The following is a 26062-nucleotide window of genomic DNA, read 5'->3' on the forward strand; positions in this document are numbered from 1 at the left end:
TTAATATAGTGGCTTCATTTAAAAGCAATTATTAGCTAACTCTAGTATTTCATCTGTTCTCATCAATTCTCAGCTAAGGTGCTAAGATAGGGCCCAGTCATCTGTTAGGTGATTCTGCTACATCCTAAGGTGATGTATCCTAAAAGACAACTAGGGTGCTTTTAAAAACTGCCCATGCCCAGCCCTACCCTCAAAGGTTCAGGCAAACAATTAACCAGTGTGGTGGCATGTGCCTGCAATCCCAGCTACGCAGGAGGCTGAGGCACAATAATTATTTGAACCCAGGAGATGGAGGTTGCAGTGAGCCAAGATTATGCCACTGCACTCCAATCTGGGTGACAGAGCAAGACCCTGTCTCAAAAACAAACAAACAAACAAAAAACAAAAAAAAAACCCTATCCACCACCACACACACAGACTCAAGCATGGTTGGGTCTGCAGTATGGCCTTGGCACAGGTAATTTTCAGTGTCCCAAGGGATTCTAGTGTGCATGGGGTTGTGAATCACAGTTCCAGGTGGGTCAACTGTGTGCATACCGGTGCCTGGGGTAGGTACTAAGCCCTGATCCTCACCCCTGTGCGGGTGCTTCCTATTATGCTTTCTGCCTTTAGCCCTCCTCCTCCCTCAAAACCTGGTCAAACACATCAGACGGGGGGAAAGAAGCAACATGTGTATTATTAAATTATTTGTCAGAATTTCCAGAATCAGAGTCTCTACTGGGCAAGTAGAAAAATAGAAAAGTTTACTACTTTGAAAAGGAAACTATCACAAACAAGTATATATTCAGGAAAGGGACTCCTAGAACTTGAGCAACAAAAAAAGAGTTCAACCTCAGCACAGTGGAGTCTGCAGTGTCTCCGCAACAACAGAAATGAACTTGTGTTCCTCATATCCTTGAGAGTTGAGGTTTGCATTTCTCTACAGAGCTAGGGCTGAATGAAGCAGAGACCTCTGCCACCCCCACTAGCTGGCCCAATCCTGGAAGCGGAAGCAGTCACTTGCGATCTTCCACACTGTGTTGCTGGGTGACGCCTGGGCGGTCAGGATGAAGTTCTGGTTGAAGTCCCGTTGTTTGTTCCCCTCAAACTTCACTGATCCACAGATCACAACAAGGACTGTGGTCTGGCTCGGTGTGGCTTCATCATGTACAGGCTGGCAGTCTACCACACTGATTTGGAACTCGCTGGAAGGCAGCATTTCAAAAAACTCACTCAAGGATTCTTGTCCTGAAACAGCATTGCCATTCCAGACCAGGGTGGCTGTGCCCATGTATAGGCGGGAGAGCAAACGCCGCCGCTTATCCATGGTGGTGTAGTAGACGTTGACAAACTCCTCAGCAGCTCTGCAGGCCTGATCCACGTAGGTCTTGAAATCCACAGATGCCATTTCTGGTTCTATGGGAGAAGGGCTCCACCAGGGTATTTCCTCTGCCTTGGGGAATCAGGGACTGCAGGGAAGTAAGGTTGAAGAGAACCCATGTGAATGCCAAAGTTCATTCTGCCCTGACAATGGAACATTCCTCCTTTTCTACTACTGGCAAAATAGTTACAGACTGCAGAACAATGACTGTAGGCTCAAATAGTACCCAACACCTAAATGTCTAATTTTACTAAGCCTCAGTTTGCTCATTGTTAAGATGGGATTACCACTGTGGCAAACTGAGACAGTATACATTGTGTTTAGTTAAAAACATTTAGTTATAGTCAGCACTCCATATCTGAAGGTTTTGCATCCACAGATTCAAGCAACCTCAGGGCGAAACCTGCAAATATATTGGGCTGACTGTGCTATGCCATTTTGTTTTTGTTTTTGAGACTGAGTCTCACTCTGTCACCCAGGCTGGAGTGCAGTGGCGTGATCTCGGCTCACTGCAATCCCCCACCTCCCAGGTTCAAGGGATTCTCTTGCCTCAGCCTCCCAAGTAGCTGGGACTACAGGTGCCCACCGCCACGCTTGGCTAATTTTTGTATTTTTAGTAAAGACAGGGTTTCGCTATGTTGGCCAGTCTGGTCTCAAATTCCTGACCTCAGGTGATCTGCCCGCCTCAGCCTCCCAAAGTGCTGGGATTACAGTCATGAGCCACCGTGCCTGGCCTTAACGCCATTTTATATCAAGGACTTGGAGCATCAGCAGATTTGGTCTGTTGCAGGGGTAGGGGGACTGCTGGAATCAATTCCCAGAGGATGAGGAGGGCTGACTGGACCATTAATTTTTTAAATCACACTTTATAAAATAGAGTACATTTGACTATGGAAGGCCACTCTTTCCTGAATGCTTGCAACAGACATGACTGCCCCTTGGTAAAGACAGTGGACCATTTAGAAGGGAAGAGTGGTCACTGGCTCAATAAAGGCCAACCAAACCAACGAAATGCTCGTCAGCTGCTGAGTCTGGGAAAGTCTATCATGGAGCTCACTCAAGAGGAACCAGGAGGGCAGAGAAGGCAGGTTTCTTAAGAGGGTAGAAACACAAATGACATGAGGACAGAACCAAAATGGCAGCCATAATCCCCATGGTAAGCTGGAAGCAGCAAACCTCTTGGGTGAGTGGGGATTAGAAGGGAGGACACCCAGCTTACATAGGTACTAATATCCACCACATCAGTCCTGTGGAGCCACAGTGCCTCCACAGAAAGACATGTTAAATTTCAAAGTTCTTGGGTGTGTGGGCACAGAATGTGTACTATAGCTGAAATGTCACACTGTCCCCCCAATAAAAAAGTAAAAAGCATAAAAAAAATTGACATTTACTTTTTTCAGGGTACAGGTACAACTGTTATGTTATTTTCTCCATAATTAAAATATTTCACTTAAAATAGAAGACATTACTAAAATACTGGATTACTAAAATAGAGGACATTACTAAAATAGTTTATACTTACAAACTTAAATAGTGATTTTTTTTTTTTTCATTTCAAAAAAAGACCTTTTTTTTAAATGATTAGCTTATGAAAGCGATAAAACATTCCACATAGGGCTGGAAAGAGCCAGGTTCTTATAACGGCTGCAAAGGTGGTGCATTGCCTCTGGTAAAGGGCTGGCTGGGAGGGAAGCTGTCCTAAAAATGAGCAGTTAAGAGCCAATTTCAGACCTGGGTCTTTCCACGCCCTCCACAGACCTCAAAGTGAAGCCTCAACTGTACTCTGAACTAAGTACAGCGGTCCCTCGGTATCTGTGAGGAACTGGATTCAGGACCCCCGAGGATACCAACACCTGCTGATGCTGAAGTCCCTGATAGAACGGTGTACTGTTTGATACAACGTATGCGCAGCATCCTCCTATGTACCTTAATCACCTGTAGGTAACTTATAACACCTAATACAATGTAGAAGGGATGTAAATAGTTGTTATACTGTATAGTTTAGGAAATAATGACAAGAAAAAAAAGCCTCTACATGTTCAGTACAAAGGCATTTTTCTTTTTCTGAAGAGTATTTTTGATTTGAGGTTGGTTGAATCCACCCCACGCGGAACCCACGAAGAAGCAGCGCTGTGTTTGCTAAGAGCTTCACATATATTACCTCATTTAAATGTCACCACAAATGAATGAAAAAGGTATTACTATAACAATTTTACAAATGAGAAAAGGGAAACCTAGGGCTGGATCAAGGTAATGACGGTTAAGAGCATTCCTGATCTATCATTTACAAGACTAGACTGAGGGCTGAAATTTTGTCAAGACGATGCTGTCCTTTTACTCGCGTAAGCAAGTCTCCATGAGGACAACTCCAGGACTGCCGGAGTGGGAATTTTCTCCCAGGACCCCATTTCTCTTTGGCTGGAATTCCCGATCTCCACCTCACTCCTCTTCCCTCCATGGCACCAGTCCCCCCATCATCTCAGAAATGCCCCTCTTCCCCGCCCCTGGCTGTCCTTCCAAACACAATCTAACAATTGGCCACGCCCCCACACTCCATAGAAGGACCATCTCCACTTTTGGTTCTCAGTTACCTATGGGGCTGTCAGCCCCGCTGCGTCAAATCAGAAAAAGAACCAGACCTTGAGGACTGGAGTAAGAGGCTGTGAAGATCGCCGCCTCCTCCCACGGCCCGCACCGTCGAATGTCCAGAGCTGGACGGGAGAAGCTACCACAGTGGCATGGTCTTATTTCCTGCGAGTCGCCTTTAATTCAAACCTAGACAGACGCACGCCCTGCCCTGCCCTCCTCAGACCCGAGAGCTGCTCTGCGAGGGGACGCGCCTCTCCTCATTGAAGAGAATTCGCTGCCACGCGTTTTGCACAGTAGAGAGGCAACTCTACCACGTGGACAAAGGTACAGCCGTGTCTTATTCCCGACAATGGAGGAGGGCGTGGGGTATGCACGAGAGGCTGTCTCCGGGGTCAGACCGCCGGGGGGACTGCAACCTACCTGCGCGGCGACGTCCAGGGTCAGCGCGGGCCGCGGCGCCCACGGTCGCGATGCCCCCCGCGCGGGCCGCAGCTCCACCGAGGGGCCGGCCGCGGAGGTCACAGGGTGGGCCCACCGAGGCCTCGGGTAGGGGCACGGGAAGAGCCGCCTTTCTTCCCTCCTCTTCCTTCTTGGAGGCTTACTCCGGGTCACCGGGGCCCCACAGCCTGGGGACTTTCCGGCGCAGTTCCGCGGCTTCCCGCGCGCTGCTAGCCGGACTCCGCGCAGACGCGAGCGCTCCGGCCCCGCCCCCTCTCGCATTCCCGTGACGGGCAGCGAGGTTAGCCAGTGGGACTGCGAGCCGGAAGGCTATCTCCGCCCGTGTGTGGCTTATAAGAGGTGGTAGCTTCCGGGAGTGTCACCTTCCCAGAAACCCCGGCAAATCCGCCGTCGAGTTTTTATTGGCCCAACAGGGTCACAGACCCCGGCCCGTCTGGTTAGGTGGGATCCCTGATTGGGCCAAACCTCTCAGGTCCCGCCCCTAGATCCTCGCTGTTCTTTCCGCTGCGAGGAGGCCGCTTGGCTGGAGAGGGAGGGGACGTTGTGTGGGGTTGGGTGAAGTGCTTTCACCTAGTCCCGCATGCCCTTGTATTGGAGTGATTTCAGTTAAAAGGCTCGTGAAACGTCACTACTTGATGCAGTCACGGCCAGCAGCAGCTGCCTGACCCCGCCGAGGCCTTCCGTATGGCAACATGTGAGGCGCCGCGGTGCTTGAGGCCACAGCGAGGGCAAGGCCGGCCGCGCCTGTGGCATGCGCGTGGCGGAGTGCCTGAGCCGATCGCGCTCCTTAGGAGCTTAAGCCACTTAGAGGCGATGTCCTGGTGGACACAGAGGAAGCCAGTTTTAGTCACATGGGAAATGTAGCTAAGAGTGGGAGGAGACTGGGGCGAGGGTAGGACGTGGGTGAGGCGGGGGCTTGACGGCGGCTTCCCACTGCCCTGAGGCCTGAGGTGTCCCGGGAAACGCGGGCCCGTCAGGAGTTGGGATTCTGTTATTCCGCGTCCCTAGCTAAGTTTCAGCTGTTCTGGAATGAGGACTGGATTTTTACTGAACTTTACCAACAGGCTCAACAGGATATAACCATTCAGTGTGGAGGTTTGAGAAACTGTAGCTTGTAAATTAAAAGAAAAACCTCATTTCTTTAGACAACATTTTCAGCTCCATCTGCTGGTCTGAGGCTGAAAAATTAATTGCAAAGCCAGGAGAGAACTGGGGCTAGATGAAGTGAAGTAGTTTAACCTGTGCTTTCTTGGCGTCCCATCGGCTCCCTTTGCTTGCATTCCTAAGACAATCTTGGTCTCAGATTTCAGGACACATTGAAAACAGTTGGGCTGTTTAGTATAGGCCACCCCTTCCCCCCCCCCCCCCCCCCGCTCCCTCACCCCCACCCCACGCACACACTTCAGTTAAGTAGGTGGAGAGTTTGGATTATTAAAAGGACACGTTGGAGGCTGAGCAGAGAGGGTGAAGGAGCATTTACGGTGCTTTATGAACTGAAATGACTTTATGAACCCCAAGGCAGTGATACTTGGATTGATCTAAATCGGCATGGATGGAATGGAAGTGGGAATGAGAGTTGATCTACTGCACGCTCAGTAGTTTGGATGTTGTGCTGCTTTTGTTTCATATATAATAAGTCCTTTTCATTTCTTTCACATAACTTATTGGGGGAGGTACCATTATTTCTGATTTTATAGACAAAGAGGCTGACAAAGAACCATCCTGGTGTCACAGGGTCAATTCATACCTAGAAAAGCTAGTTAGAAGAACATTAGGACGTTAGAAGAACGTTAATGAAGCTCCAAGGCCTTTTAAAAATGCGAGACTTTAGCCTTGAGAGGCAGCTGTTCTGCCTTGTAGGTTTGTGGGGTCTGCCTTTTAGGTTAGGGTCCTTTTAGGTTTGTGTCTCCAGCATATAAAGTTGTGCCTGACCCATAGCAAGGGCTCAATAAATACTGTCTGAATGAACAGACAAGCCTGGGTTCAAATCATTGCTCCTCAACTGCATGGTTGTGATGATCTGTCCTCAACACACTCCCTGCTCTCTTTGGAAGCAACCCTGGCTTTTATTCCCCCTATGATCCTGGAGTTTGGGGAGGTCAGAGACATCCCTGGTTCCAAAGGGCATACAACTGGCACTGTATGCGTTGAGCACAGCTGAGGGTGGTGGGAGGCCCAATTAGGGCCATTGAGCCTGGAGGTGTTTGCTGAGGGATTCTGGGAAAGGATATTTTTCTCCCTTCCCTTCTGGACCCATGGTGTGTAGATAGCACTGCTGCAGCCATCTTGCTGCCCTGAGTGGTAGACCCTTGATGATGAGGCAGACAGGAAAGCTGGGAAGAAATCAGGCTCTTGATGGCTATGTTGGGAGTCAAATCATCCCTCAAGTTTGGACTTTTTAGTTTCAAGAGCCAGGAAATCCCTTTTATCTTTTATACTATTTAAAATTGGGCATAAACATAAAGTTATTTACAACTTGACTAGTGTGGCTTAAGCATTAGCAGGGTGGCTGTGGCAAGTGAGTTACCTCTTTGGGGCTCAGCTGCCTCCTCTGTAGAATAGGGGCAATGGTCAAATCCATCTCCTTGGGCTGACGTGAGGAGCGAAGGAAACAATGCAACGCTAAGTGCTTCATATGGGGCGGAGCACGAAGTAGCATCCAGAAAGCATTAGGAAAGCAGAATCATGCTTTGACATTTTGCATCTACAGCAGCTTCCTTATCTGCCAACAATCCCTCCAATGACTGGCTTTTAAACTTGGAAGAAGTGTATTGACAAATTGGTGGGATTTGTCACCAAATTGCACGGGCACCTTCTGAAGACGAGCCCAGTGGTTTAAGCAGCCAAGGAGCCAGTGGTCCCATGTGCAGCATGAAGTCCGTCTGGGGAGGACGGGCACATCTGGTCACACAGGCAGAGTCCTTGGCAGCTCTGACGCCCAGGCTTGACTTAAGGATATTTAAGTCTGTAAACACAGGATTGATCTTTTCCCTCATTGTCAATGTTGTTCTCTGGTGCAGGATCTTAACAGCATTTGTTTGCCATGAGAGGCTGTGTGACTTGGAGCCAGTCGACCTACAGTGACAGCAAAGCAGTTGTGACTCTCATGCACTGACACCAAAAACACTTTTTTTTCCCGTCTCTCGGCCTTAGCAGGATCATCTGAGCCACTGCCAGTTCAGAGTGAGTTGGGCTGCTTTTCCAGGAGGACAGTTGGGGACCTGACTTTTGAGGAGATTCTGAGGTTTACCGAAGGAGCAAACCTTACGGGGTCAGACAGTGTCTTGTGAAATCTGAGCTCTGCTTTCTCTGTCCCTCAGTTATTGCCTCTGTAAAATGGGGGTGTGGACACTGTAGACATTAAATAGCAGTGTATCAAGGAGGCACCATCTGGAGCATTTGCCCAGCCTGCAGTGATGCCATTTGTCTGAGAAGGTTGTAGGGATCATTTCTCGTTTGGATCTCAGCCCTCTTCCCAGCTCAGCCATCAGCCATCTGGAATTGTGGGAGAGGTCAGACGGCTGCAAAGCCTCTATGTGGAATTGGAACTAAATATGCATATTTATCAGTGTTTAATGGAAGACTGCAGGATGCTTGCAGAGTCTACAGAAGGCACGGGTAAGGTAGCTCTTGGAGTCCGGGAACAAGAACTGGACAGTGGATGCCTCAAGGGCTGAGTTGGACTGACAGAACTGTGACCAGTGTCTAGCACCTGGGATTCTCCACTAAAGTCAGATTCTCAGGAAAGAGTTGGATTAGCCCAACTCCAGTCATGTGCCACCCCTTTGCTGCCTGGGAGGGATGGGTGGCCTGAGGGATAGTCCCACCAAAAACACCTGGGGAGGAAGTTTCTCAAAAGAAGTAATGTGGAGGAGCTCTTCCCAAAGGAAGGAGGGGGGATTCTGAGAAGGCAGGAAGAACTGAGGCCAAGAGCACAAACAGAGGATGAAGCAGAGGTCAAGGCCATGTGACCAGAGAGAGGAGAGAACTGGAGCAAGACATGTATGCACACATGGACACATGCACACATGGACACTCACATATGCACACTTACATGTACACACATGCACACACGAGCTATGGAGAGTGGTTGCATGGATTCCTTACTGTGATGGATTACATTTTCTGAAAATGGCCACACAAAAAAATTTCTGGTCCCATGTCCTCATCTGGAACCTTACCTTGCCATCCCCCATCAGGAGATGGTGTTGAGTCCTTCCCTTGATCAGGCAGGCCTTTGTGACTGTGTGAGCTCAGGCTAAATGGTGTTACATGGCTGCCAAGGTTGACCTATAAAAGGAGATACAGCTGGTGCTGCTCTCTAGCTGTACATGTCCCTGGAGCCCAGTCTGTGCTGCAAGCAAAGCCCAGCTCCAGCTGAGCCACCCCACAGCAACACGTGCCCAGTAGCCAGTTGTGTGAGTGGCTTGTGTGAACCATCATGGTCCCAGGTTGGCCTGGCTTGGAGAGAAATGAGCCTACCCTGCCATGCCCCATCCAAACTGCAGATGTGTGAGCAAAATAAATGATTGTTGTCATGCTAACCTACTAAGTTTGTAGTGGTTTGCTATGCAGCAAGAGAGAGTTCTTACTCATTACTTTCCAAGTCCTTGCTGTGCTCCTGCCCCAAGGCTCTAGGGAATAGCCTAGTGCTGGCAATAACTCCTTTTTAATTTATGTCTGACCTGGGTTTGCCACTTACTGCTAATGGAACCTTGAAAATAGGGCCCCTTGGCTAGGCACGATGGCTCATGCCTGTAATCCCAGGACTTTGGGAGGCTGAGGTGGGCACATCATGAGGTCAGGAGTTTGAGACCAGCCTGGCCAACATGGTGAAACCTTGTCTCTACTAAACATACAAAAATTACCCGTGAGTGGTGGCAGGTACCTGTAATCCCAGCTACTCAGGAGGCTGAGGCAGGAGAATTGCTTGAACTTGGGAGGCAGAGGTTGCAGTGAGCTGAGACCACGCCATCACGCCATTACACTCCAGCCTGGGCAGCGAGACTCCATCTCAAAAAAAAAAAAAAGAAGAAAAGGCCCCTCAAGGCCTTACATAGTGACGCTACCTCAACGAACTCACCACAGTCCTGAGGCTGGCTTTGTCCTGATTTCTGAGAAGGGATCCATTGGCCAGGGACAGTCACAGGAACGAGCTCACAAGGCTGCACTCCAGAGCGGGTGTTGGTTGGTTCATCTACAGCCAGAACCAACTTCCTAGGGCCTAAGCGGTGTGTGTTCATGTGTTCTCTATGTGAGCAGGTGCAGGTGGCTATAAGAGCATGGGCCAGAATAAGAAAGCACAGTAGATGGCATGATCCCAGTGTCCAGGGGCACAAATTGACAGGGCCTGAAGGATCTATGTTCTCAGGAAGGAACATGGTCACCAGGGAGACCAGACACCCCACAGTCTGGTGACCACAGTCCCTTCCCACCAGCCCTGCCCACATTTGCCCCTGTGAATTATCCCACCCCTTTTTTGGGGCGTTTCCATATTCTGGTGGTGGATATTTTAATTTATTCCCCTCGTGGGCTGGGAGCCTCTTTTCTTTTAAAGGTGACATTGTATAGGTATGTTCCAAGTCTTACTGACTTTTAACTCTCAGGGACACTGTTATTTCTCTGCTTCTAAGCCGGTTTTATAAATTACTGTGTAGGAAGTGCCTAGCACATGGTACATGTCTTAGTTTGGATTCCCCAAAAAGTCGATCTGAAGCAGGTATTTGGTGCAAGTCATTGATTTGCTAGGCATAGGGGTGTGGGGAATTGGGATGGGTGAGGAGTAGATTACCCAGGCTGCTACCACTGTGGGTGACTGGATCCTCATTATGCTGTGCAGCTCCTCATTGAACAGCATAGAACACATGCTTCAGAATTATTCCCCCTGGTGCTGGGAGCATGTGGGCACTGTGGAATTTACACACAACTCCTGAGAGTTGAAGGCTGCTGGGGAGGGTGTCATTGTCTGGCAAGAGGGGGGGCAGAGAAGATTTTCTTCCACTGGCCTGGAAAAAAGCCCTTAGCCATTTGGAAATCAGCTGGAGCCCCCTGAAAAGGGAAGTACCAGGCCTCAGACAGGCACTGAAGGTGTCAATCATAGCAGGCATTGTAAGTGGCTGCATAAGCAGTTTCTGGAGGACCCGGCACATTCAGTGTCCTTCACAAGCAACCCCGTGGTGACCTTGGGCATAGCCTTGGAGGTGGGTATTCCTATGGACCCAACCGTGCAGGCCAATTGTAGATCTGAGTGGGAAGGGGCTGTGAACCTCATTAAGCCATGGGTACTTGGAGCTGATGATACAAAGGAAAGGTAAGATGTATGATCCCTGCTCTCAATGAGCTGAACTTCAAGCTGAGGGCATGACAGTTATAAACACGAGGCTCTTAGGGAATGATGGCCTTGTAAAATGGCCTGTGCTGCTTTGTTTACTAGGAATGCCATTCTCTGGACATGCAAATCAAAACCCCAATGAGGTGCCACTCTGCAATCTTAGGGTGCCTAGAAGCAAAAAATGGAAAATAACAAATGTTGGTGAGAGTGTGGGGAAATTGGAAACCTTGTGCATTGCTGGTGGGAATGTAAAATGCTTCAGTCACTATAAAAAACTATATGATGAATCCAAAAAAAATTAAGCATAGAACTGCCATACTTCTAGTTAAATACCCAAAGGAATTGAAAATAGGTACTCAAGTGAGTATTTGTTCATGATTGTTCATAATAGCCAAAAATTGAAAACAATCCAAATATCCAATGGATGAATGAATAAACGAAATGTGGTATACCCATATGATGGAATATTATTCAGCCATGAAAAATAAAGTACTAGCCAGGTGTGGTGGCTCATGCCTGTAGTCCCAGTGCTTTCAGAGGCTGAGGCAGGAGGATTTATTGAGGCCAGGAGTTCCACACCAGCCTGGGCAACATCATGAGACCTGGCCTCTCAAAAAAAAAAAAAAAAAAAAAAAAAATTGCCAGGCATGGTGGGCCACACCTGTAGTACTAGGTATTTGGGAAGATAATGTAGGAGGATCTCTAGAGCTCAGGAGTTCAACGCTGCAGTGAATGATGATTATGCCACTCCACTGCAGCCTGGACAGCAGAAACCCCATTTCTAAAATAAATAAATAAAAATAAATGAAGTACTGATACATGCTGCAATGTAGATGAACCTTGAAAACAGTGAAAGAAGCCATACACAAGAGTCACCTGTTGTAGGATTCCATTTCTGTGGAATATCCAGAATAGGTGAATCTGAAGAGAGAATGCCGACTGGTGTTTGCCAGGGGCTGTCGGCAGGGAGGAATGGGGAGAAGCAGCTTCATGGGTACCAGGCTTTTGAATCATGGAAATGTTCTGGAACTGATAGAGGTTGGATGATATTGTGAAACTACTAAAAGACACTGAATTGCTTGCATTAAAATAGTCCGTTTTATGTTATATAAACTTCACCTCAAGAAAGTATTAAACAGAAAAAAAAAATCTCTTTCCTCAAGGCTCAGATGACATGCCAGCTGCCCAAAGGCATGTCCTCTGATCCAAGTGACCGGAGGTGACTTTTGTGACCTCATGGCCACTGGGTTCCTCTGCTTCTAGATGCTTTGTCTCCCAGCTGCCATATGTCCTTTCCTCTTGACTCTGAGGGCTGGGGCCAGTGTCTCTGTCCCTTCCTCCTGACTCAGGACTGGGGGCTGGAGCCAGCCATTCCTCTCACGCTCTGAGGCTCACACTTACTTCAGCCTTGCTGAGTTGCTCGTGGCCCTGCAGCTCCTACTGTGGGTCTGGAGTTTGGGCTCAGCTGTCTTTCTCTGGGGCCGTTTGAACAGTCCTGGTGGATAGAGCAGAAAGAGCATGCGAGCTTGGAGCCAGATAGACCTGCGTGACCTCCTGTGAATGATCTAACCCTCTGAGCCTGTACAATCAGGGTACCAGCTCCCTAATGCTGGCATGTGGATAGCTGAACAATGCCTGAGTAGTGGGTACAGCTCTTGTGGCACAATTACCCCAACTCCACTCCCATCTTCTCTTCCTCTCTTAAAGGGTCACTGACTTTTCTGGTCCTGAATCCACACATGCTCCTCAAAGGGACTTACCTGGCACACAACTGTCACTCTGCAGTATCCCTACTTGTGAGCTCCCCATATCCTAGACTAGGGTCCCAGGCCCAAGGCCCTCCATAATGAGACATGAGCTGGGTTCCCACCATTCTCCACCTGTCCCATGTTTCATCCATGTAGAATCCATGCTGCTTGCCCCAGTCCTTAGGCTGCCCTCTCTGCCTTGCATACCTTGACCCCGTTTCTGTACACATTTCCACCATCCTTCAGAGACTGGCTCAGATGCCACCTTCTCTTTACAGCCATCCCACTTTTTGGAAAGGTCTGTGGTGTTCCCCCCTCAGAACATTCCTGTGCCCCTTTTGTGGCTTTCATTTCTCGCTCTCTCCCCAGTGTTAGGCCAGGCCGTGTGGGCTCAGGGCCAGGCCCTAGTTTGCCCAGCATCAGCAGAGACGTTTGAGTGATGCATGGATCTGAGGGCTGCTCTGTGTGCAAAGAGAGGCTGCTCCCAAGTGGGAGACGCTGAGGTGCTTGGCAAAGATGGGACTTGAGAGAGGCCTTGATTGATGAGTGGACTTTGAATAAGGAATCAAAGAGTCTTGAGAGCTCAGAAGTGAGCAGCAAGCACTTTTTGTCTCTGCCCCTGCAGCCTGGGAAAGCTGAGTGGAGCAGACAGTGAGGTGCCCTCTTCACTGCTTTCCAGACCAGGGTTTTCTGGCCACAGTCTTGGACCTTACTCAAGGCAGGTCAGGAATGCCCAGCATTAACACCCAAGAGCATCCTTCACTAAGGACAGATGGGAATTGGAGGGTAAATACCCCAGCTTCCAACCCCTCAGGCGGGACATCTCTGAGGCACCACCTGTACCATCCCAGAGCTCCCCAGGGACTGAGCCAGGCACCTGCAGTGCTGCCCCTGTACTGGTTTCCCTGTGCCCCGCCTCACATCCTCACATCCCAACAGGTGCCCCTGAGATCACCTCTCAAATAAGTGACTTGCAGTGCAATTGTTGTCCCAGGGGCTGCTGCTGGGGACTCTGTCTAAGCTAGAGAGCAAAGAAAGGACTTTCTCTCACTATTAAGTCTTGAAGAATGTCTAGATGGGTTTTCCTGGTCCCTTGAAGGGTCAGTGCCTTGACTATCAGCTCTCTTTTGGTGCCAGACAGTAACAAATCTAATGCTAACTACAGTTCTCAAAGTGAGGGAGTGTCAGAATCCTTGCTAACACAAGGGTGCCAGAGCCTTAGGTTCAAAGTTTCAGATGTACCAGGGCCCAGGCAAGGCCAGAGTTTGCATTTCTAACCAATTTCCAGGCATGCTGGATGCCCGGGACCACACTTTGAAAACAACTGCTCTTGATTAGAGAATAAAAGTAGCCTAGGTTGAAAAGTGCTCTGCATGCAGCTTATTTAATGAAGTAAATTATTATTTTATACTCTTCTGCAATTAGTTCAGGCTTGACAGTTGAGCTTAGTTTTCCTTTTTTTTTTTTTTTTTTTTTTTTGAGACAGAGTCTTACTCTGTCGCCAGGCTGGAGTGCAGTGAGTATTCTCGGCTTACTGCAACCTCCACCTCTCGGGTTCAAGCAGTTCTCGTGCCTGAGCCTCCTGAGTAGCTGGGACTACAGGCATGTGCCACCTTGCCTGGCTAATTGTTTTATTTTTAGTGGAGATGGGGTTTCGCCGTGTTGGCCAGGCTGGTTTCAAACTCCTGACCTCAGGTGATCTGCCCGCTTAGCCTCCCAAAATGTTGGGATTACAGGCGTGAGCCACTCACTGCGCCCAGCCAGTTTTCCCTTTTTTAAAGCTGTCTGATGTCTTGCTCTTTGAATCTGAATTGCCATTCACAGAAGCAGCCACACGAGGGTGGTCTAGCCTTTGACAAGAGCCGGTCTGCTTGCATTGTAGACTGGATCTGAGTGACATCTTTTCTGATCAAGAAACCAAAGTGTGCCTTCCCTATATCGAACATATGGCATGTTAAAAAGTCCAAGGAAGTCTTCTTTCGTCTTGACAGGTGGCTGCTCAGAGAGGCTTTTTTGTTTTTCCCTAGGAGATTTTAGAAACGGCTTGGGAAAGCAAATGTCCCTGCCTCTCCAAAGCTGCACTGCTTTTAGTGTGGTGGTATTTCAGATTTCTGAGGTGCTGTCTCTAAAATGCTTCCTGTTGAGCATTTTGGTCTAATGGCTGGCTTTGGCACTTTGTCCTGGGATGGTTCCAAGGCGATGAATGCACAGTGTATGATGGGATGAGCGTGATGGCGGGTGGGGGTGATCAGCTCAGGGTGCCGGCGCAGGGCCCCAGGCAGCCCGTTCTTGCCAGGCAGTGCCTATGACCAGCAAGGGGTGGGGGCATCGAGAAGATCCTGCCCCTCCCCATGACCCCCCACTTCTCCCGTGATGTCAGAGGGTCATCACAGGTGGAACATTCCCAGTCTCCCTTCCTGCTCCCAGCTGTGGGCACCTGGAGGGCACTCCGGGTGGTGAGGATTCTCATCCCTGCTGGGTTTGAAAGGGGAGCCCTGACAGGAGAGCCGGCCATGCCCCAAGCCTCCCCAGCCTTGCCCTCTGCATTCCTTAGGGGCCCTGGTTTCATGGGGTTGAGGGAGGGCAGCTGTCAGCAACTGGCCAAGTGGTTCTCTCTTCTTTCTGGTAACTCTTCTGTCCCCAACCTTGAGTGGAAGCAGAGGCTGCATTAATTTAATTTAAAAATGTAAGCCAAAGTTCCAACTCGTAGTAGTGATCCAAGAATGTAGAAGGTTTCTAAGGAGAACGGGTACCTCTTGTCCTGCCCCTTGCTTTCCCTTGCATTCAGGCTCTTGGGGTAAAACACTTGCAACTGTTCCTGTGTTTTTGTTCTTTTGGCAGTTACCTCTGTAATTCTAAATAATGAGCTTATAATTCAATTGCTTGACTTACCAATTTTGGACAATCTTCAATGACTATTACAATGGAATCTTACAAAATAGTCCCTTAGCTAATTTCATTAGATTTAGTTCTAGTGATGACCTTTATAGCTTTAAATACATAATTCCTCTCTGCTTCTTATTCCATCAGTGATAGAGAACTGTTGTCTAACTCTCTGCCCTCTGGGATGGGGATAGCAGTTCTCTCAACCATCTCTTCCTAAGTCCCATCTCTGTGACTAACCCATGAGCTGCTGTCACCTCTATGCTCTCCTCCACCTGTGGAAATAGAACTGTGACTTGCATGGGGCCACTCTGCCTGAAGACCATGCTTTCTAGTTTCTCTCCCACTAGCTGTGGCATATACCTCATCTGGCTGATGAGATGTAGTTTGAAGTGTTGTGTGGGACTTCCTAAAACTAGGGAGGCTGGGCCATCTCCTATGTCTTCATTCAACTGCCTGAAATGCAGATGTGATGGCTGGCACTTCGGCTGCTATTTTGGACCATGCAGATGTGGGCCAGATCCTAGGGATGGTGGAGAGAAGGGTGGAAGGACTTGGCTCCCTTTATTTCATAGAGCTATGATAAGTTCTCTTTTAGGCAAGTGAGAACTACTATAAGTCTATTTTGTTTACATCATTTTGAGCTCATCAGTTAGATGCCATCAAAACTAATTCTAGATAATATGGTAAGAACTGTCTTCACATTTACAGCATCAAGGATGACTACATTTACCTTCTGTTCTACAGCGATGATTAGGTTTATTCTTTGTCTAGATTGAGTCTAAGCATTGAAAAGAAATAAACAGCATTTTCATTATTAGGCCTAACTGTTGATTACTATAGAACCACACACATGTAGGACTCACTCTGTTCTCTCTCACAATGCCTGTACCCCCTAAAGGGTGACGTTCCCAAATTCAAAGTCTAGTGTACAGCCTTCTCTTTTCCAACCCTCCTTACACCATGCTTATTTTAGTTTACTTTCTATTTGGCTATATCTTTATGGAACAGGATCTTGTTTTTCTTGGAGTTCCTAATTGTTTTTATCTTTGTTGCTTTTGCTGTTGACAAAATAATGTGCCTTAATCCCTTCATCTGGTGGGCCAGTCTTTCCAGAGCACCCCTCATTGCTTGAAAGGCCCTTTACCCTGGAGTCACTCCCTAATGATCGTTGGACCTTTCCAGTCTGTATGGGTTTCCTTCTCCCTCTGGAAAAGTTATTCTGTTTTTGTTTTTGTTTTTTTATGGTTTTCCCCCATTTACTTGCTCTCCTTTTTTGTTTTTGCAATTTTGGCCTCTCTCTTGGTTTTTTTTTTTTTTTTTTTGCCTGTGCCTTGGGAATTAAACAAACAACTTTATTGTGTATCCTTCTATTGATTTATTATTTCCCTTATCTTGCCAGTTATATTTTTATTTTTTAAGATTACTTTCATGATCTCATGTTCCTGACTGGTCTTTTTTTCTAGTATTCTGTTCTTCTATTGTACTTTTTGCCTTGTTCCTTTTTATTTGTAAGGAATACAATTACCTCTCAAAATTTATGAGAACAGGCTCAAGTCCATAGAAACCTCTGGAGCTGAGCATCCTCAGTTCAAATCCTGGCTCTGCCATTTACCAGCTGCATGATCTTGGACAAGTTAGTTAATCTGCCTCAAGGCTTTGGCAAGATCAAAGAGTTGCTATGACCTGATGCACACGTGGTGCTTGACTTCAGGTAGGTACTGAGTGCATGTCACTGGTGGCAGATTGCATTGCCCGAAGGTGTCTGCACAATTAAAGATTTCCCAGACCTCCTGCTCTAACAACATGACTGACATTGCTCTCACTGAGAGGTGGCGTCTATGTTCCTCCGCTTGAATCTGGGCAGAGAGGAGTTCCCAGGCTGGGTCATAGAAGGTGATGAGGCTTCCACCCAGCTCACCTGTGCTCACTCCCTCTTCTTTTTTTTCCTCTCTCTCTTTCCCCATCTCCCCACATCTCTGTCTCTCTCTCTGCTCACCCTCGAATGCAGCTACCATGCTGTGAGGAAACCTGGACTAAGCCAGCTGCAAAGAGGACATAGACAGGCCTATCTGGGGAGGAGCTGAGTGAGGCCCCAGTGACAGCAAATGTCAGTTGTCAGATGTGCAATGGATGAGCCTTCAGCTGGCTCTGCTGTGCCCTTTACAAATGCATATTTATTATGCAGCCAGAGTTGGCAGCAAGGACTAAGCTGTGACAGTGCATTAAGTAATTTAATAGGTGAGGCCCATTCTTACAACCACCTCTGTGACTAGTGGAGTCAACTCAGATCCCAGATAAAGGTTGGGGTGCTGAGTGAGCAGGCCAAACCAAAGCTACCCCAGGGGGGTTGGAGGAATAATAATGTGCTGGAAAGGGCTCTGTGGTGTGTAAAAACGGGTATCTTCTCAGGATCTAGCAGTGGGGCTAGATTTGGGTGGAAGAAGTGCCAAATGAGAGCAAAGACCTTGAGGATGAGATTAATGAGGTTACTGCCCTATGTCTGACCTGTGCCCTGCTGGTGCTCCTCTTCCAAGGGCATTCCTGCCCATGGGGAACAGAGGCTTTGGGTAAGGAACACAGCCATCATATTGTATGAGCAGCTACACAGGGAGGCTGGCATGAAGCTAATACAGGCTACAAGTCTCTCCTGGGAGGAGGCTGCCACGTGGTGCTGAGGACCACATGGAAAGTTGTAGATCCAACAAGGATCCTGGGCCCAGGAAGCTCCACAGCATCCCTCAGTAGCAGGCTGTGAAGTATCTGACCTGTGTTACTAGTAGAGGGCCTTGGTCTTGACTGCAAGTTATCCAGGTTCTTGGAGTTTTCAACAAAGAATTGGACAAAGTGCACAGCACAGCAAGGAAAGAATGAAGCAACGAAAGAACAAAAACAGAGATTTATTGAAAATGAAAGTACACTCCACAGTGTGGGAACGGGTGGAGCAGCAGCTCAAGGTTCAGGATATGGAATCTACAGAGTCCAAATGCCCCTTAGAGGTTTCCCATTGGCCACTTGGTGTTCGCCAGGTGTAAATGAAGTGGCGGCCTGCTTTCCACAACCAATCAGAGGCTGAAGTGAAGTTACAAAGTTACACTCCTATGCAACATCTGATTGGTTGCAAAAAGCAACCAATCAGAGGTACTTTCAGTTTCACATCTGCTGCACAGAAAAGGTGAGGGTTTGCAAAGGGAGTAGTTTCTGATCTTTTTGTTACTAAGGTTTGGAAAGTTAGGGCTTTACTTTCAATTTAGTTCTAGGAAGTCAGCTTGAAACGGCCTTAGGTTCCCTGCCTTCAAACCCTATTCTCTGCCTCATCTGGACCACCCATGTGGGGGCCGCTCTTCAAAAGATTTATCCTTAGAGAATAAAGGGCTCAGAGAAATACTGCCTCAAGCCGCACATTGGCCCAACTCAGTTTTGTTTTATTTTGTTTGTTTATTTATTTATTTATCCATCTATCTATCTATGACAGAGTCTCATTCTTGTCGCCCAGGCTGGAGTGCAGTGGCATGGTCTCGGCTCACTGCAACCTCCGCCTCCCGGGTTCAAGTGATTCTCCTGCCTCAGCCTCCTGAGTAGCTGGGATTACAGGCACCTGCCACCATGCCCAGATAATTTTTGTATTTTTAGTAGAGACGGGGTTTCACCATGTTGGCCAGGCTGGTCTCAAACTCCTGACCTCAAGTGATTCACCCACCTCAGCCTCCCAAAGTGCTGTGATTACAGGCGTAAGCCACTGTGCCTGGCCAATTTTTTTTTTTTTTTAAGTTTCTTCTTGGCATCACCAGTTAAAGAGATTGAGAACAAGAGTGTTCTTTTAGCATGCCCACACCCCTGCCTGCCTTAACGGGTCTGAAATGTGAGGAGAAGCCAAGTAGCCAGCTTGCCTCTGTTACTCATGGCCCAGTGGGTCAGCTTATGACCCTCGGGCCAGCCTGTGCCACTTTGGTGGCTGGTGGCTACTTTGTGGTCAACTCCTGAACAAACCAGAAGTGAAATTCAGAAATGGCCGCAGAAGCCAAACTGTTCCCTGGCCCCTCTGAAATCCCCCAAACACTGGGGGAGCCACAACAAGTTTGGGGACCATTAGGAACATTTTAATCTATAAAGCTATGTACTATGGAGGGGTAGGGGAGAGATGGTTGCAGGAGGCCATGGGAGGGTTAAGACCCACAGTTGAGAATGTTGAATGTTGACAATAACAAAATACTACTACTGCTACTACTACTACTACTACTACTACTACTACTACTACTTACATTTTAACATTTTTCAGAGCTTTGCTATTTTTATTATTCTGTCCTAGATTATCGCAGCAACATTATGAAGTATGTCTCAGGTTGGATCCCCTAGAAACTGACCGTGAGATGGAGATTTGCATGTAAGGGTTTGTTGGGGAGGGGATCTTGGGAGTCCCACCTGGGAAGGGTAAGAGGGCAGTGGGGCTTTGATGCTGCTGCAACAGAGGCCTCCACTGGCCCCTGGGGAGCTTGGAGCTTTGGAAACCTGCAGAGTTGAGGCAAGGGTTCCCCGTGTCCCTGCCATAGACTGCTCATTAGACCAGTGGGGGCTTGGTGAGGATGCAGAAGGAGCTCAGCCATCAGTGGGGAAGGGGTACCCTGGCCCTGGAACAGGATCTGAAGAGGGCAACTGAGCATCCATCACACATGGGCACTCTCAGGATCTTGGCTGCAGAGCAGGCGCTGAGTAGTGAGGGATTTGCCCAGGGGACGAGCCTACCTTGTGGGATCATCATGTGGACCTGGAGGTCCTGACTTACTCAAGATCACTCAGCTACTGAGTGGCCACACTGGGATTCCAGCTAAAGACTGTTTTAGGTTAGGGCTTCCTGATCTCAGAATGGACTCCCTGACCTAAGAATAGGACCCCCTACCTCAGGATGGACTCCCCAACCTTAGAATAAACTCTCTGAACTCAAAATGAATTCCTGGGCCTAAGAATGAACTTTATGAGGCCGGGCGCGGTGGCTCAAGCCTGTAATCCCAGCACTTTGGGAGGCCGAGGCGGGCGGATCACAAGGTCAGGAGATCGAGACCACAGTGAAACCCCGTCTCTACTAAAAAAAAATACAAAAAATTAGCCGGGCGCGGTGGCGGGCGCCTGTAGTCCCAGCTACTCAGGAGGCTGAGGCAGGAGAATGGCGGGAACCCGGGAGGCGGAGCTTGCAGTGAGCCGAGATCGCGCCACTGCACTCCAGCCTGGGCAACAGCGTGAGACTCCGTCTCAAAACAAACAAACAAACAAACAAACAAAAAAGAATGAACTTTATGACCTCAGAATGGATTCCCTGACCTCAGAGTAGACTCTCTGACCTCAGAATGGACCCCCTGACCTAAGAATAAACCCCCAACCTAAGAATGAACTTCCAGCCTAAGAATGAACTCCCGAACCAATAATGGATTCCCTAACCCAAGAATAGACTCTTCAACCTAAGAATAAACTTCCTGACCCAAGAATGAATCCCCTGACCTAAGAATAGACTCCCCAACCTAAGAATGAACTTCCTGACCTCAGAATGAACTGCCTGACCTCAGAATGAACTTCTTGAATTAAGAATGAACTTTCTTGGCCGGGCGCGGTGGCTCAAGCCTGTAATCCCAGCACTTTGGGAGGCCGAGACGGGTGGATCACGAGGTCAGGAGATCGAGACCATCCTGGATAACACGGTGAAACCCCGTCTCTACTAAGAAATACAAAAAACTAGCCGGGCGAGGTGGCGGGCGCCTGTAGTCCCAGCTACTCGGGAGGCTGAGGCCGGAGAATGGCGTGAACCCGGGAGGCGGAGCTTGCAGTGAGCTGAGATCCGGCCACTGCACTCCAGCCTGGGCTACAGAGCGAGACTCCGTCTCAAAAAAAAAAAAAAAAAGAAAAAAAAAAAAGAATGAACTTTCTGACATCAGAATGGACCCTTGACCTCAGAATGAACTCCCTGACCTCAGAATGGGCTCCCCAACGTTAGAATGAACTCCCTGACCTCAGAATGGACTCCCCAACCTCAGAATGAACTCCCCGACCTAAGAATGAACTCCCCGACCTCAGAATGGATTCCCTGACCTAAGAATGAACTCCTTGGTCATTTTGCAGGTGATGCCCAGGAGCACCAGTAGGGAGTGGGAAAGCAGACAGGGAAGGGAAAGAAGGCCAGCTGGGCACAGTCACTCGAGCCCGTAATTCCAGCCCTTTGGGAGACCAAGGTGGGTGGATCACCTGAGGTCAGGAGTTTGAGACCAGCCTGGCCAACGTGGTGAAACCCCACCGCTACTAAAAATACGAAAATTAGCCAGACGTGGTGGTGCACACCTGTAATTCCATCTACTTGGGAGGGTGAGGCAGGAAAATTGCTGGAACCCGGGAGGCGGAGGTTGCAGTGAACCATGATCATGCTACTGCACTCCAGCCTGGGCAACAGTGAGACCCCCATCTCAAAAAAAAACAAAAAAAAAAGGGAGTCACTGGGAATGTCTAATGAGCTGGCAACCTGTGTGGTCTGCTCAGGCTCACCCCACTGAGGGGCTCTGGCAAAGGGTGTAGCACACCCCTCAGATACTTGTGGGATGGAGATGCTGGGCACTGACCAGCCAACTCCTTGACTGTCATGGACTGAGGACCACTCCTGGGGTTTTGGCCCCTCTCCCAGTACCTCTTGCTGTATGCCTGGCTGACGTGCTGAGAGCCAGAATCACCCTCATACAGAGTTCCAGGAGCTGATATTGGCAGTTTTGGGGTTATAGAGGTGAGCCAGAGGGAGGGTATGGTAGGTCTGACTCCAGGGTCCATGAGATGAACCCTCCTACATGTAGAGGATGTCAAGACGCAAACACAGACTGAGACATAGAAGTTAATGTGTATTCATCCATTCCTGAAACCCTGCAGGATGTACCCCATGCTATGTGCACCCTGCTCAGTACAGACACACTAACCACCACTGCCACCCTCCAAGAACCACATGGTGCAGATGAGAAGCATGGGCCTGTGGGCATGTGTGTGAATGTGTGTGTGAGTGTGCGTGAAAGTGTGTGTGTGTGTGCACATGGGTATATGGGCATGTATGAGTGAGAGTGTGTATATGCACATGGGCATGTCACCGTGTGTGTGAGTGTGCATGGGTATATGGACATGTGTGTGTGTCCACCTGGGCACATGGGGATGTGCGTGTGTGTGTGCATGGCATATAGGCTTGTGAGTGCGCATGTTTATGTGTGCACTTGGGCATATGGGCATGTGTTTGTGAGTTTGTGTGCACTGGAGCAAATGATCATGTGTGTGCATGGACATATGGGTGTGTGTGTGTGTGCGCATGTGTGTGTGTGCACATGAGCAAATGGTCGTGTGTGTGTGCATGGGCATATGGGCATGTGTGTGTACATGTGTGTGTTCACATGAGCAAATGGTCATGTGTGTGCATGGACATATGGGCATGTGTGTGTGCAAGCGTGTGTGTGCACATAAGCAAATGGTCGTGTGTGTGTGTGGACATATAGGCATGTGTGTGTGTGCATGTGTGTGCACACATGAGCAAATGGTCATGTGTGTGCATGGACATATGGGCGTGTGTGTGTGCATGTGTGTGCACATGAGCAAATGGTCGTGTGTGTGCATGGGCATATGGGCATGTGTGTGTGCATGTGTGCACGCATGAGCAAATGATCATATGTGTGTGCATGGGCTTATGGGCATGTGTGTGTGCATGTGTGTGTGCACATGAGCAAATGGTCATAAGTGTGTGTGCTTGGGCATATGGGCATTGTGTATGTGTGTGTGCCTGTGCGTGTGCACATGAGCAAGTGGTCGTGTGTGTGCATGTGTGTGTACACATGAGCAAATGGTCATGTGTGTGAATGTGCGTGTCTGTGTGTGCATGAGCAAATGGGTGTGTGTGTGCACGTGGGGTATATGGGCATGTGTGTGCATGGGCATATGGGCACATGTAGGGGGGCTTTGAGAGGACATAGTCATGGAGGAGGTGACTCCTGGGTGGCATCTCCTCCCCCGGTAGCCCGGTGGAGGGAAGGGGAAGGAGTTGGGAACAGAGGCGCAGAAGGCATGTGGTGTGGAGACGCGCAGCTGGTTTGTTGGGGGAACAGGCCAGGGACAGAGGTGAGTTATCACGAGAGCTAGGGCAGGGCGGGTGGGCAGTGGTCACTCTGAAGAGGGCCTGGGAAGCCCAGCTGAAGCATCATCTTGGGAAAACGGGTTAGGGAAGTGTTTTATGCAGCTGAATTAGGCTCTAGGTACTATGGGCTGTGAACCAATTGCCCCTAAACAAGAGCAAAAAATAACCTTTCATTATGCTCACAAGTTATGTGGCTCAGAGATTTGGACAGGAAAGGGCAAAGATGGCTTGTCTCAGCTCCATAACATGTGGCCTCAGCTAGCAGGCGGGAGTGACTCAGCAGCCGGAGGCTTCTCTCACCTGCTGGTGGTTGATACTGGCTTCTGGCAGGATCTCCAGGGTTCTTTCCTGGGATTCTTCAGAGTGTGAAGCTGGGTTCTAGAGCTGTAGAGGTGATGCGGGGGGTCACACAGAGAGGGACGGAGGGAGAGGGAAAGAGCCTGCAAGTGAGCCCAGTGGGTGCTGTGTACCCCTTAGCATGACCTGGCCTCAGTCATCACATAGCATCCCTTCTGTTGCATTCTGCTGGTCAGGATGGTAATCAGGTTCTGCTCTACATAGACCCTCATCTTTGTGGGAGGAATGTTGACGTCATACTCTATGAAAAGCATGTGGGATGGGATATAGATTGAGGGGCTGTCCTTGGAAGTTACATCTACCACCAGTTACATGGGCCCACTAGCCCTAGCACTGTGGAGGGGGCTTTCTGGGTGCTGGATGGAGACAGGAGGACAAATTGAAGACAAGCACAAGGCTCTCTTGAATGCAGTAGCACTGAAGGTGCAGATTAAATATTATTAGGAAGAGAGTCCCCGAGACTTGGACACTAATTGCTAGTGGTGGGGAGAGGGAAGAATGAGAAGGAATCCAGAGTTTTTCCTTGGGTAATTCCATCCATAGTGATGGACTGGGGAATACAGAAGGGGATGACTGGGGGAGAGGTGGATGTGAATCTGGAATACTGTGCTAGGGGTGGGTTATGGGATGTCAAGCGGAGAAGGCCGTTTGGGGCTGGGGCCAGAGCATGGGTGAGATTGGGGCTGAAGGTCTGCATTCTGGGGATCTGATTGCAAATGGAAGACAAAGCTTCAGGAATGACAGGCACAGCTGACCTTGTAGGGGTGTATGAGTACAAGGAGAAGCAAAGAAGCCCAAGGTAGTATGCACCTGGCTTAGAAAAAGTTCTTTGTAGGTGGCAGCTGTCATGATCACATCACACCTCATTTTTCTCTGAGGGTTCCTTGTGCTGTTTGTATCAGCCAATATGCTGGCTCCATATTGCTCTTTTATAGGTTCTTGTGTGTCTGTTGAATATTAGAATTTATTATACTTCTAGTAGGAGGGGAAAATGAAAGTGGCAAATTGGATGGAATATAGAGTGATTTGTAGGGCTCACTGGAGCTCAGGAGGATTGCAGGGGTGCCATGAATCAGAGTTTACACTGGGGATACCAAGTGATTTAAGTACCTGGGAGTAGCACAAAACACTTTGATGATTCATGGAGGAAAATGACCAGGAAGAATTAGGGGAACATTTTGAAGAATAAGGTGGAGGGGAGGCCTTTAGTTGCAGTTTCAGGAAAGGGCAGTGGTCGGGACATTTTCCTCTTCCCAGACTCCCCACACTCCAAGAACTGAGGTCTTGAGCCAGGCAAGGTAGTGCACTCATATAGTTCCAGCTACTAGGGAAGCTGAGGCTGAGGTGGGAGGATTGCTTGAGCCCAGGGTTGGAGGCCAGCCTGGGCAACACAGTGAGACCCAATATCAATTAAAGAAAAAAATGAACTGAGGTCTGATGCCACTGGAGAGATGGGATGCAATGCTGACCTGCTTGCTACAGCAACTGAGTGGTTAGTCTCAGGACTGAGTGGAAAGACTAAGGAGAAACAGGGTAGGAAGGGCCACCTGTGTTCCCTGACTGGATGAGGCTCCTTAGCCCCAGCCCCAGAGAGTCCTGTAGTAGCACTTGGTGATTATCTGTCCAGAGCCCTTTCTGAAGCATTGCTCTGCAGACCCTCCAGCCAGGGTTTTCATTAAGTAGCATTAAGTCGTAACATTAAGTAATAAAGCAAGCATGCATAGAAGGGCAAAGCCAGTCACTTCTTGGACCCCGAACCCCTCAGTGAAGGTTGGTGCATGCAGCGGGCTGGCCTTTGGGTGGAGACTGAAGGAAGAGTTTGTTGCAGGTGGGAATATTATTTAACCAGGGATTGATGGAGGACAAAAGGGGTTTCTGGTTCCATGAGGCAGGAGATAAATGAGATGGGAATCCTGAGTCATGCATTTTATTCACTTCTCTGGAAAGGGTTTTGGGGGCTTGTTTAGTGGAGAAATTAGGACAAGAAAACTGGACTCAGCTGGCATTGGACAGAGACAAAGCCAACTGCCATCTGGGTTCTAAATTTTTTTTCGTCTTTATTCATATGTGTTGGTTGTTTGGGTTGGTTTTCATTGACCATTGTAAGTTAAATCCATATCAGGAGGATCTGAAAAGTTTATAACAAAAATATAAAGTAGAGACCAAGCATTCTAAAAGTGGCATTTTACTCAAGATAT

At 48.7% G+C, this 26062-nt stretch overlaps 1 protein-coding gene and 2 long non-coding RNA genes across 3 annotated transcripts in view; 2 read left to right on the plus strand and 1 right to left on the minus strand.

The window, feature by feature from the left end:
• Positions 1-654: 654 nt before the first annotated feature.
• Positions 655-4695, minus strand: NXT1 (nuclear transport factor 2 like export factor 1). Its single transcript, NM_001194163.2, is given in 2 exon segments — positions 655-1448; positions 4370-4695. A coding segment is annotated over 1 exon segment (423 nt). The 5' UTR covers positions 1388-1448; positions 4370-4695; the 3' UTR covers positions 655-964.
• Positions 2624-26062, plus strand: part of LOC144332025 (uncharacterized) — a 187390-nt gene continuing 163951 nt past the window's right edge. The window contains exon 1 of the long non-coding RNA XR_013399726.1: positions 2624-4273. This is a non-coding gene — a long non-coding RNA (uncharacterized LOC144332025). The remainder of the gene's footprint in view (positions 4274-26062) is intronic.
• LOC144332026 (uncharacterized) lies at positions 4917-8956 on the plus strand. The gene is made up of 2 exons (XR_013399727.1): positions 4917-5102; positions 7429-8956. It is a non-coding gene; the product is annotated as an uncharacterized LOC144332026 (long non-coding RNA).

Source organism: Macaca mulatta, chromosome 10, assembly GCF_049350105.2.
Source record: "Macaca mulatta isolate MMU2019108-1 chromosome 10, T2T-MMU8v2.0, whole genome shotgun sequence".
NCBI classification, from domain to species: Eukaryota; Metazoa; Chordata; class Mammalia; order Primates; family Cercopithecidae; genus Macaca; species Macaca mulatta.